We start from the raw sequence: 13,865 nt of genomic DNA, 5'->3' as shown, positions 1-13,865 counted from the left end.
TCAGGCTCGCCATCAAACCCAACAATAACACATCACGTAGCGAAATCACATGCAACCACACGATTAACTTTGAGCCGAATGATTCCATTGCTCATCTTTTGGGATTCACGCCACGTGTATTGGAGGTTGATAAAACTCACGAATCAGACGTGCCTGTAACTGTACTCAAGGTCAACGCGTTTCGAGTCAAGAGTAGCATTACAACGGGCGCCTACGTCAATGGACACAGAGTACACACAATTTACGAGTTTTTCCCGACTGTCCCACCAGGATATAAGATCGTGAAAGTACCGTCGCGCGTCAGTTACCTCCCAATCACCGTCAGGATTATAGATCACGTTCAGCTCCGGTTAGTGGATTGAGACGGAGACCTGGTTAATTTCCGTGAAGAAGTTGTTACTGTGAGACTACATATCAAATCGCAATAAACAGACCGTCAAAGAGTAGGTATATCAGTAAGTCGGCATGCCCCCATCAAGTCAGTCATCGATCGATTCTCGACCCGTTAACACCTCGCAACGTGGAGTTCCTGATAGCTCTTGGTCTAAAACTGCCGCCTTTTGGAAAAGGAATTTCCGATAACTAAAAATCCGATTTTGCTGTTTTATCATCTGCTACGTACCGTGGAGGAAAAAATCTTAAACATTCAAACACCAGTCGTCTTTGACGAATCCGTTGCGCATTACAAGATTCACGCTCACAAACCTTACGCCTCGTTAACTTTCAACAACAGACAACAGCGATGAAATTCGAATCACCGTTCAGCATCAGGATTTATGCATATTACCCGAAAAAGTTCGGTACATATCCATGGACGACTCCTTAAACTTGATGGTACAGCTACTGTGAACACACAGCTCGTAAACAACGCGATCTGTCATCTGTTTGAAGAAATTCGCTACGAAATTAATGCAGTTAAGATTGATAGAAGCAAGAACGTTGGCTTGACAAGTCTCATGAAGGGTTACGCTTCCCTGCACCCTGGTCAGACTTGACTGATGGAGAATGCTGGATGGCTTGATGTAGAAGAGTAGAAAAAATTCACCGATGCCGAGGGTAATTTTGACGTACTGATACCGCTCAGAATGATATTGGGTTTCGCTGAGGACTACCGCAAGATCGTTGTCAACGCTGAACATGAGTTAATTTTGACGAGATCAAAAACTGACGTCAACGCTATCGTGCAGACTCAAGAGGAGGAATTCAAAATCACGATCAATGCAGTGGAATGGCTAATACCGTATTTGAAACTCGCGGATCAGAAAAAAGTTGACCTACTGAATTTCATTCAGAAAGATCCGCCTATTTCGATGAGCTTCCGCAGTTGGGAATTGTACGAATATCCCTTACTTTCCACAACATCGAAACACGTTTGGACTGTGAAAACTTCCACTTAGCTTGAAAAACCTCGTTACGTCATTTTGGGTTTCCAAACAAGTCGAGAGAACAAGACCGGCAAGAACGCAAGTCATTTCGATCATTGCAATATCGCGGACGTCGAGCTATTTTTAAACTCTTAATCCTACCCGTACGGTAACCTGAACCTCAACATGAGTCGTAATCTGTACGCGCTCCTGTACGAGATGTACGCAAATTTCCAAGCGACCTACTACGACAAGAACCCCGAGCCGTTGCTGACAAAGAGTGAATTCCTTCGAGACGTCCCCTTATTCGTTATCGACTGTTCAATTACAAAACAAATCTTTGAAGTACTGACCTGTCGACATCCGTCTTGAATTTGAAGCTAAAGCCAACTTTCCCGCTGAAACATCGGCGTACTGCTTGATTGTTCGCGATCGTATTGTCGAATACAACCCGCTCAGTGGTGGGGTGAAAAAGTTGGTATGAAAGCTGACCCATTTCCACCATCTCGCACAGTTCAAAGATGGAGCTTATCGTTGACATACACGGCTTTCGTAGACCTTTCAACAATACCTTCGCATTAAAAGAATTGGCCATAATTTTAATCTATTCGGAAGCATCTCCATCAATGTTTTTCTTCAAGCCATCTCACGAATGGGATTTACTGGACGTCAAATAAAAAAGCCGAAATTCATGGTTAGAACGCGATTTTCACGGATTACCTTGGAGCTGTGGAACCATACCGTTTGAAGAAGTTGTGTGGACCATCGAAGACAGGCTGTGCAAAGCTGAAACCGTGTACGTAAAAGGAGAAGAAAAACGAGATTGGTTGCTTGAAATTGTCCCGAAAGTTTAAATCATCGATATGCTGGACTTTGACTGTTCGTCGCTTCAAACCTTACAAAAAACTTCAGCTGTGTTTCTAAGATGCGACGTGCATACAATACCTAACGTAATATGTGCAGCACAAAACGTTTTGATACTTCAAAATTGGCTACAAAATCATCATACTGTTCGGATGGCGAGGGTGTACGATTTGTGTTACTGCGCAGAAGCGTCTACAAGAACGGTCCCGCATTTCTGGCAAATATATCATCCTGTTTATGATACTGTTAAATAGAATTATTGTACTATCGTTGTCAAGTAATTGTCACCTGTACCCTGAAACTTATACTCAATAAAACTGTTTTTCAAAGAATTTTCATGAAATAATTTTACACCTTTACCTTTACCTTAGCTCTTAAGAGAGAATTTTCTCCAATACGAAGCTTATGTAGGATTCAACCTTGCTCTCCATCCTTGACCGAGCTGTACTCAAACCGAGTTATATTCTGCATTATCAGTGCGATAGTAACCCAACACCGCAGATCCTTGGCTCTAAATGTACCGCGGCTATCGGTCGACCTTGCACTTTGGTCTTGACTGAACCCGTTCAAAATTCATCGTTGAGTTCACACGACAGTCACAAGCCAAAAAAATGTCACGTGGTTGATATCAAACCGACATCCGAGTAAGTGAAAAACAATTTTCAGAACCATTAATTTTGGAATGTAGCGTGGTTGATAACGTGGGAAAAGAATGTGGGGGTGGTCGATGTTACACATCAGCAGTCCTACCGTGGGAAAGGAATTTGGAGTGGTTAATGTTACACATCAGCAGTCCTATCGTGAGAAGAGAATGCGGGACTGTGAAAAAGTTCTCGCCCCCGCTGCACCCTTTACCGTTGGCAGACGAGCACTACATAAAGACTTTGATCTTCGGTCGGTAAGATTGTCGGTAAAACAGCACGATTTTGACCTTTGACCGATAAGAATTGTTGGTAAAGCAGGCCGATTCTTACCGTCGACCGATACAACTGTCGGTAAGGTTGCATGGTTTTGACCTTAATCGGTACGGCAGACTGTGACGTCATCGCGGTAAAGGATTTGAGTCTGGGGAGAATGTCCGTAAGTGTCAGTAACAGGAATCTGTAAGTAGAACCCATATTGCCATACTACTTATTTTTTTGCGTCTGTAGACAGTATTGTTACAGTTTCGATAAAATTATATGCTGACTTATACTATTTGAATATTATGAATACTATCCTTTGCATTTCGTATAACAAATGCATAGTGAAATTATACTTCACTCTAAATATAACATGTGACAATTTCTATTACAGCATATAATATTATTTGAGATGAGAAATCATCGTAAGGACGTTTTAGGAAGTTTGCCTGTCTGAGCACACTGATGGAGGGCCTCGCGACTTCTACTTCTACTTCTACTGCGTTGAAGCATTTGGTTACTGGTTGGTCAATTATTCGAGCTCCATTCAATTTGACACTCTGAAAATTGGTGAGCCTTTAGGAAAGGGCTCACCTTACTCTCAAAATTTTAAACAAAAAAAAATTATACCACTTTGAAAAAAAAATAAAATCAACTTTTGATTTTGAAAAATGGACGGCAAAAAAACTTTTTCTTTCCAAACAATTATGATTTACTAAAAATTGGAAAAAAAACCTATCGAAAACATTTTAGCAGAAATTTATTTTTTGTATCCGGAAAAAAGTTACAAGCGTCTGAGAATAAGGCTTGGCTGCAAGATCCAAAACTTGTACTCCTTTCACCTCAGCCAATATTTGTTAAAACGAATTAATTTTCGGTGTAGGAACTACCATTAGTATGACACCAATTGGCCCACCTTTCAACCCGATCAGATAGATTTGTTTTTTGGGGCTGGTGCACTTGAAAAATTCTTCCCCACGTGTCTGTTATCAATTTCTTGCTCAAAAATGTTTCAAGATCGAATCACAGGGCTTGGACGAGCTATTTAGATGGCCAATATTATGCAAGCTCTGTTACGCGAATCTTCGAATTCAAGTTGATAGACGACGGGAGGTCAGATGAACTGCACATTCTAATTCTTATATTTGGCCCTAAGAATATACCAAGGAGTTTCTGCAAAGCCCTTGATCCAAAGGTTGAATACTCTTCTTCTGAGTTGATTTGGAAGCCCTTGAAATTCAGGAAACGAGAACCCGTATTGTAGAATCATCATACGAAATCTCAAAAATTGATGTTATATCAAGTTATCATTCATTTAACTGAAGATATTGGATTGTTCTCATTCGTGTTGTCATCAAAGGTCGGAAGCATGCAAAGTTTCATTCGGGTCCCAAGACAATGCAGTACGAATAGAAAGTTTTCGTCTCTGGAGCACCTGATGTAAGAATGTATGTAGATGAATGTTTACATGTTGGAATCTTACGCTTCTGATGGGAAGCACGCAAGACGGTCAAAGCCGTCTAATAAATGATAGGCGGATGTGCAGTATCATTAGTTACGAGAAAATTCATCGTTGGAGATATAAATTTGAAAAACTGGTGAATTTGAAAAATTAACGACGGAGCCAGGAATCGAACCTGGTATCTAGAGATGCTTTACCGGAGACTTACTTCACTAGACCACCTAGCCGCCCTGACTCTGTTGTCGTTAATTTCTCTCATCACCAGTGAGTTCAAATTTGTTTTCCTGTGCCCGATTTATGTATGAGTAAGAATTTCTTCTCTGCATGCACGATGTAAGGAGACTGTAGTGTGTAGATGTTATGTTTACCCTTTTTGAATCCTTTGCTTCCGATGAGAAGCCAGTAAGACGGCAATGCCGTCTAATAAATGAGATGCGGGTGTGCAAACACGGCTCCGTCGTTAATTTTTGAAATTCACCAGTTTTTCAAAATTACATCTTTCAACAAAAATTCTCTCGTAGATTAATGATTTGCACACCCGCATCTCACTTATTAGACGGTATTGCCATCTTACGGGCTTCTCATCGGAAGCAAAGGATTCAAAAAGGGTAAACATAACATCTACACACTACAGTCTCCTTACATCGTGCATGCAGAGCAGAAATTCTTACTGATATTATTTTATTTTTGTTACACAGCGTGCTGTTGTCGAGTATCTCTTTCTCTCTCTCTCCAAAATTACCCCTCCCCTCTCCGTGGTATTGAGCTACCGAGCATATTACCGACCACGGCAGGCACCTAACAGAATCTCGCGATATCTTTTGTAAGGTAAAATTTTGTCCAGCTTACACCGCGGGCCGCCAAATTATTGTGCGCGCTGTAAGTTCCTGGTCACTACTCCGAGTGATCGAGGGGAAGTGAAAATCAAGCGTCACGATAACTAACGATATAAATAATAATAATAACAAATGAAGTTGACTAATTTGCTACAACTGTCACGAACGCCGCATATACACGTATATAATTACATCATTATGCATTCATATCATTACTCTTAAAATAATATAAAGTAGACGAGGAAGCATAATCTTAATTTCACTATTAAAATCATAATATAATTCTGTTCGAGGCACGACCAAAGCCCAGCGGCACAGTTGACCGCTGCAACGTCGCGTTCCCGCGCCCGCCGGATCCCGGGTGTAATCAACACCGGGATGAGGCTAGCGCGACATCACGCGCTTCGAGGGATGAGCATCGCGAGGCGAGCCTCAGTCTTAAATTGCAAAATCAACAAAAACCTTGCTCGTTGTACGACGCTCTAAGCGGTGTCTTACGAGCGAGCGAGGTTAGTCCCGTTGGAGATAGCTTAAATACCACATCTACAGAACTCGGCTCCTTCAAAGCTACCGTGTGTAGAGTTTATAAGTCCTTTTTCCGTCACCGACGATTAGAATGTAATACTCTAATTCTATACGCGGTTGGGAAGGCTTCTCGCGTCGCGATCTGAGTCTTTTGAAGTTAGATTAAAAGTTTGAACCTGGAGCCAAGAAGTCCTTTAGAGACGTGCAGTGATAAGCGTATGTGAGTGTTGCTATTGAGTGTATCGTGTGAGAGTGTGAGCCATTCGGATTGTAACCACCGAAAAGTGAGTAGTTGAATGAGTGAGAATAATTAGATTAAGAACATTTTGTAAGCTTCCTCGTCTTGAATTTTCTCTTGCTTTTCCTTCATTTTAATTCCATTAAAATTTAGTTCCATCATAAACATTTCTAATAACATAAATATTAAATCCTCCAACCCTATTCCTCAGGATCGCTATGTAGAGGAAGATCACCACTTATCCACGTAAAAATAAATACAAACCTCTACGGTTATTGTAGAGGGTTAAGTTAGTCGCGTGCGAGACCGCTCCGCACATGACACAACATCCTAAATCGTATGTGATATACGAACATTTCGTTGGTTTTGCCATATAAATTAGTCAAAGAAGAACAATTAAATAAATACATAAATTAAAAATGTATAGTTTTTTAACAGTAATTTTTTGATGTAATTGTTACGTCCTCCACACCTTAAATTCCTTTACCGCTGTCTTACAGTCATTTTACACTCTGCATTCTCCCCTTATCTTCACCCAGCTACCTTGGTTCTCGCACCTAGTCAGCAGGTTGGTCTCTAAACTGCAAGTAGCTAATCTTTACATTCTCTCGACTAAATGCTTTCATCCGAACTTTCGCCTGCGTCACTTCTGATTATATTTCTCCATGTCAATCCAAGCTCTTTGCTCGAGCCGATTCCATTACATTGATGATAGTCATTATTCAATCACTTGAACATTAATAATAAACCACCTTTACCACTTAAATCGTCCATCTCCCTTAAAACTGATTCCCTCCTTCCTCTGTCATTTCCTGTATTCGAAAGTAGTAGCCCGTAAGTCCATAATCGACGTAAATGAATTCTAAAGTAGTCAAATAACACCTTGGCTGGGCGTAGAGTCGGTTCCGGTAGCAGCTCATCGAAGTCTACATGATCCACCCCGTAGCATAATTAAATTAATAATTCACATTTGCTGTGTATAATGCAAACTTAAAATGATTAAAAAAAGAAATTGCTCGTGAAATATCAACTTTTACAAATCGAAACCGAAGCAACACTTTTTTCACGTTGAAGCCGACGCAACACCTTTTTCTTCTCAGCCGATGATGTAAGCTCTGATTGTAAACACATTATATTCTTTCAATGATTCATGCAACGTGTATCCCTTAATGTGTTTTTTGAATACGTGTCCATTCTCTAGTGAGTCAGCATCCACTTAGTGGCCTATTCATACATACCCCAGTAATTTAGTGATTCTGCTACTTTTCTATTGATTTTTCTATACATTTATTTAATTGATAGTATGACGTCTACTTATCAAGTGAGAGCAATCATACATGGAGTGCTCACCTAAATATTTTTATCTTACATGCAAAATGATTATCGAGATAACTAGCAGGTTTTGCACTCTGGGGGTGCTTTTTTTGTTGTTGTGAACTCGGCGCAACAAGAGGTTAGTGCTAGTCTAGATTCGATCACTACATAACAATTTAGGCATTAAAAGAGTTGAATCGAATTACGTGTCACTTGTGGAATTATCGGCTGTAACGAAAAGAAAGAAAAATAATACATGATTACATTTCTATTCATTACTTTATGCACGCATGAAAGGCAGCAATTTTTCGACGTTAAACCGTCCTATTATGACCAAAAAATGATAAATAGTACGTTGGACATTTCAGAATGTGGAATAACCACTTTCATATAAGAACTCAAATAATGCAATATTAGTATTGAAAAAAAAAAAAATTATAGAAGTTTTTAATGAATAGATTTAATTAAAATTGAAAGAATCACAGTTTTTTAATTCTGTTGTTTTTTCAAAAAAGGCTTCCGGTAATAAGATTAATAGAATCATGTACCTTTTCAAAATCTAGATTCCGAATTGTTTTCAAATTTTTGTACCCCTAGAACCCTTGCCATAGGCTTACGAAGTAAGGAAATGATCACAAATCTAACAATTTCTTTCTCTCAGTACTTTATTTTAACGTATGACATGTGCTTAAAGTTTCAACGATTGCCTTTGATAAATAAAATTTACATTGTCCCCCGTATCTTTGTTATTAGATTTTCCAAGGCTTGCTGCGCAGTCACAAAGATTACCAGTATTCAAAGCAAACATTCTTACGACTGTGGATTCATGAGGCATTCAGAGTATTTCACGATCGACTGATTGATGAAAGGTTAGATTCTGCTATACTTCAGGTTTTTTGAAAAGTAAGTGTGAGAACAATATTATTTGCATAATCAATGAATTTCAGAGACGGAGAGTGGTTCATAAATGAACTTAATGAGCAGCTGGGAAAACGTTTCGAGATGACATTTGGTAATTTGTGCAACGATAAACGAAGCCCCGTATTCGGTGAGTGGAAAAATGAACACATTAACGAAAATTTTTGTTTCATAGAGTTATGTCTCCTGAAACTTATATTGCAATCATGAACCGTAGTGTATTTGGGGTAGCCCATACCATTTCAATCTGGGTTTACCCTTGATCTCTTGGATTGGGCCCACGATTTTTATATGATTGTTTTCACTTTGAAGGGTCCTCGGGTTTGTTCAAATTTCTGGGAACACGATTGCAATTCTAAAAAATTTTTCAAAACAACTCGACTGATTGACGCAATTTCGAAATCTGAAAAAAATCCGAAGAATCGTGTGTCAGGTATCAAAATTTTTAAGCTTATAGCCGTTTTTACGTCCTAGCTGACAATTATGGTGATACCCTTTCTGCACGATAACTTAACGACGTACAATTATTATAGGAGAGCTTAACATGCTTATACCATAGATTTGAGATCCATGTAGATCAAGATTCAGTTAGTACCGCAGTGGTCTTGCACCGACTATCTGCTATGACGTGGACTTACCGCGTGCACAATCAGTTGGCGTCCACGATGTCCCCTGGATCTAAAAACAATATCGCGAATTTTTGTTGGGCGCCTGGCGTGATTAACACGCCTCGAAATCGTTGATGCGCTATGCCGCGACAATATGCTCGGTAGCTCAGTACCGCGGAAAGGGGAGGGGTAATTTTTGGATAGAGAGAGAAAGCACGAGATACGCAACACCAACACGCTATTTCACCAAGCCATTATAGAATCCAAAGAATATATTTTCAGCCAACGATATTACAAAAGAAAAGAAAAAACAATAATTCAATCGTCTTTCTTTGTGACTTAAAACGCAAAACAATAGAAATAATAAGTCATAATTCGCTATTCGCGATTCATACTCTGTTTGGTCGAACGAATAGTCAGAGGTGCCCAGGCGCGAACGGTCGCTCGCGCGTGTATACGAACACATGCGTCGTGCGGCCGATTATCTCTATTTTGGCTTTGCATGTGTTTAGACGAGCATGAAGAAGGCGGGAATAGCGCCGGCCAGGCCGCGTCAGTCAGGTAGTCGGGTGACTCGGCGTCAGTCGTTCATTCTTTTTGGTTTTCTTTTCTCTGTGCGTTTCCGGAGAGATGGATAAATCTAAGGGGTCTCACTGCAATTCGATCGGTACTCGGATCTTGTGATATCTTGTATCTTCAAATTCTTCCTGATTGTTGCATGCTGGGGAGCCGGAATAACCTCGTAAGTACACTAACAACAAGCGCGGTACGTCCCGCCAGGCACACCGGCGCAGCCCGGTTGCACCAATGAGCAAGCGCAATGCTTGACGCAAGGAATTTACGGATTGCTTGTACATACTTGGATTCACACAAGGTAATCTTTCCGGTACATCGAATTAAGCGGTGATACCTGAGCACAAGCGCAATGCTTATACGGAGTCGCCAGCGACTTCATTTACCACGATTATACTGCACGAAACAGTCAAGACACCCAGCGCAACTATATATAAATATAGAGATTCAAATCGGATGTTTCAAACGAAACCAGCAACCAATACAACCACATATATATTGAAACGATTCGAGTCTATTTATCCGCCGAATATCGCGAGAGTTTCATACGTAATATGAAAAGTAACGCGGTGGTTTCGCACAAACTCGAACATCGTATTAGTTTTAAGAATTTCCTGTCTCGTAAGTGAAACGGCAGGATTCGATCTCTGGACTCGGAAGGAAGGTGGAAAGTAGTTACTTGTTAATTCTTTGATGAGCTCCTGGAAGAGGTTACTAGAGTTTGACTGTTTTAAATTGATTTTCGAGATAGCCTCAGAAGTTGTTTCATCACTCTCATGTGCAATGGCACGAGTGGAATAAACCCATCATCACAGGCCGTGTGAGCAGTTGAGGGTCAAACTTGTTCTGTGCTTGTGAAGCAAGACACGGAATAATCGCAATGAGCGATTTACTCGTGAGGCGAGAAATTTGTTTTTCAAGAGGAAATCTTTGACTAATGATTATGTTATGTCCCCAAGAAGTGGGATTTATGACAGGAAAGAATGTCGTGAATTTACTTTTCTTATAATGTTAAGAAATATTGTTGAAAGGTAAGAAGGAATTGGTTTCTCTTATTTGGTTTGATAATGATTCGTTTCGCAAACGGCAAGACAGAATATTATTGACGTGATAGCATGGTGGTCAGAAGGACGGTGTTTGACGATAGAAAATCGTCGTTGACGATTTATTATTTGGTATTGATAATGATGTGTTCTGCGTATGGCAAGACAGAATATTATTTATTTGATAGCGTGTTGGTCAGAAGGACAGTGTTTGACGATAGAAAATCGTTATTGTTGAGTTATTACTCGGTATTGACAATGATTTGTTTTGCAGATGGCAAGACAGAATATTGTTTATGTGATAGCGCGGTTGTCAGAAGGACGGGAATTCTACGCAAATATACCGTCGCCCATATCAAGACATCCTGTCGCAATGCAGGAGGCTCTTTATAGGTTCAGGGGCCCTACCTATGGGTCAGAGGATTCTACGACGCTCACCGTATCTGAGTTTTGACGTCAGTCGCAATGCTGAGCTTAGTTCAGATACGGCTCCCTAATACCTGAGGACTTTTATTGAAAAGAGACGAAATTCGTTAAATACGTTGAATACCCTCCTTCGATTGAGAGTGGTGTTCGAAGATTCTTGCAGTGACGAGTCCACGTCTCGTGATCGTGAGTTGAGTCAACTGCTGGTTCCTCGTCGAGGTGTCGTGTTCCGCCGAGCAAATGTGCGGATGAGTCCTGAGTCGGACGAATAACTGGTCTACTCTGCGTATGTTATACGATAGATGATGAATAGATGTCGAGCCACGTTTGTGCTCGACTCTTTATACCTGCTAGTCGTCCAGTTTCGTGGATTTTGGGAATAGTGATTGGCCGTGCCCCTTGAAGAGGGAGCACGGTAAATCGCGTGATTTGGTTGGTTTATTGGTACGTGGTGGGGTTACCGAGCGTGTCGCAAGTTTTGGGCTTGTCACCGGTAAGCATAATACTGGGAGCTCGGGTTGACCGTCAGGTGCCGGTACGCCGACGAGGCGTCCCGTCACTATATATATATATATACATATAATGTCTCCTAATCGTAGATTTCACCTCTGAAATAATTCATTGTGCGAAATATATTTGACATGATAAATATCCTATACACATTGTAAATTTAACATTTGCGAGGGGTTTTTTCTTTGAGGTTCATACCTCAAAGATTTTTCTCTCTGAGCCATAATAAAACATAGAACTGATGGCTCAAAATACGTGTTTATTTCTTTTATTCCTATCCCCTAGATCCTTGTTTTCTAGATTTGGAAATCGTGACCAAATTAAAAAAATACGTGGCCTCTTTTTTGTTAAAGAGGACGCGCCCCACGAAACATACTCAAATACTTAGATTTAACAAGAAAAATAATATAACAGAAAAGAAAAAAAAAATGACTAAGTCCAGACGACTTGTAATGCCTACGTCTGCTAGTCGCTGCCTTAACAATAAACAATAACTTAAAATTCGAAAACAAAATTTTACCCGCCGCGCCGACCGCGATCGTCCTCTACGGTATCGCGCTAATCCTCACGGTGAATATTAGCCTCAAGGGCAAGAAACAAAAGGAAACTCGCTCTGGTCGCGCGGGCCGCGTTATTTACAATCCTAATTATTATTTTAACTAATGTGTTCTTCCTCGGGCTTATCTAAGACTTATTATCGCGCATCCGAGCTCAACCTACTCCGTGAGGTCTGTATGCGGTTCGCGAGTTTGAACACTCCCCCTTTGACGGTCCGCGACCTACTCGAGAGGTGACACTTGAGGTTAACTGACTCGACCTGACCCTGTTAACGGAATTTGGTTACACACAATTTGCAACGAGAGTGTCTCGACTCAATCCGTGACTCTATTCGACCTTCTCGGTCGCTCAAAATTGGCTTTACGCTATTATGCGCAACTCAGGCTACGGTTACCAAGCAGAGGTACCGGCTGAAGAATTTCGAGTACTTTCGGTAACGTTAATTCTTGATGGCTATCCGTTCCTCGGAAAGTCGTTATTTAATGACTCTCGAAATTCTTTCGCGAGAATATTAACAGCGCTTACCGCTCCACATCAACCTCATGAAATCGCCTACTCCCTCGTGACGGTGGACAGCCATTATTTTTCGCAACCACAAAGTTTAGAAACGACACTGAACGAAACTCAATTCGACTCGACAAAGAGTACAACTGCTTCCGTTAGTCGCCAGAACTAGAGTGTCTTTCGGATGGCCTATCGGCCGTGACGCCGATCTCGTCACGCTATTCCCTTCGTTACGTCATAACCCTAAGAATGCGCAACAACTGATCCGTTCGATTTCGATTTCGGAGATTGCGCAACTTGGCGCGCACCTGTCGTCGCTTCGCGGCGCAGAACTTAGGGCTAGATCGCGATGTCGTCGTCCGCGCAGCTTTATGGTGTCCCTGAGCTGAGCGGGGTGGTGCTCCTTCGTCGCTAGCCGGTCTCTCGGGGTTGCCTTGGTCAGGTGTAGGAAGGGTGAGCGGGGAAGCTGCGGCGCGCTGGCCACCAGCGGGAATCGCGTCCGCCTTGGATTCCCGCGCTGCAGGGATCTGCGTTGGCTCCCCCTCCGCAGCCTCGGCATCTTTCCTGCAAGATCGTCGCTGTTTCGCCTCGCCTCGAAATATCCTCGGTGCCGGAGTTGGTCGCTAACCAGGGGCCGGTGTACTCAAAAAAAAAAAAAATTCTGCAATATCTTAATCGTGATTCGCTATTGCGTCCCTGTCGAAGCTCGGATGCGTGACTCTAGTTCTGGTGCTCTTCTATTATTATTTCGCGACCCGATCCCTGAAGCTTTTATCTCTGGGTTCCGCCCAAGGTTCAGGGAGCACCTTATAACGGGCATGCATAACCGAAATGCCACGTTACACTGCATACAGCATACCATCCGTTATGTCGCAACAAGCTTACATTCGTGTAAAGATATGCAGTCAGTACATAATTTTCATTTCTTAGCTTGATATCTTCACAGACTATATGGTCTACAATCAAAATTTACAGAAGTCAGGTTCATAAACCTCACTAACTGAACGCACTGACGTAGCTAAAGACCAATCCGGAGACTTTTTTTCCAAAACTCCCACTATTGAACATCCTTTTCGAACCAGACTAATACAATAGAGAATCACCTTGGACGTCAGAAAGAACAGAACTAAATTGAACGCAAAACAAATTAGACTTCAGGCAATACAGAACTAGATCAGACTTTGAACTATTAAGACCACTACAAGATCAAGGACAGTTCA

At 41.4% G+C, this 13,865-nt stretch overlaps 1 protein-coding gene across 1 annotated transcript in view; it reads left to right on the top strand.

Annotated features, from left to right (window-relative positions):
* kl-2 (dynein heavy chain 2, axonemal kl-2) overlaps window positions 1–13,865 on the top strand; it is a 1,019,064-nt gene that overhangs the window by 798,629 nt on the left and 206,570 nt on the right. The window contains exons 44-45 of the mRNA XM_069137782.1: window positions 8,259–8,374; window positions 8,453–8,553. Coding sequence (XP_068993883.1) covers window positions 8,259–8,374; window positions 8,453–8,553 — 217 coding nt within the window. The remainder of the gene's footprint in view (window positions 1–8,258; window positions 8,375–8,452; window positions 8,554–13,865) is intronic.

This window comes from Neodiprion pinetum, chromosome 7, assembly GCF_021155775.2.
Source record: "Neodiprion pinetum isolate iyNeoPine1 chromosome 7, iyNeoPine1.2, whole genome shotgun sequence".
Lineage (NCBI taxonomy): Eukaryota > Metazoa > Arthropoda > Insecta > Hymenoptera > Diprionidae > Neodiprion > Neodiprion pinetum.
This window is presented reverse-complemented; position numbering and strand designations above follow the sequence as displayed.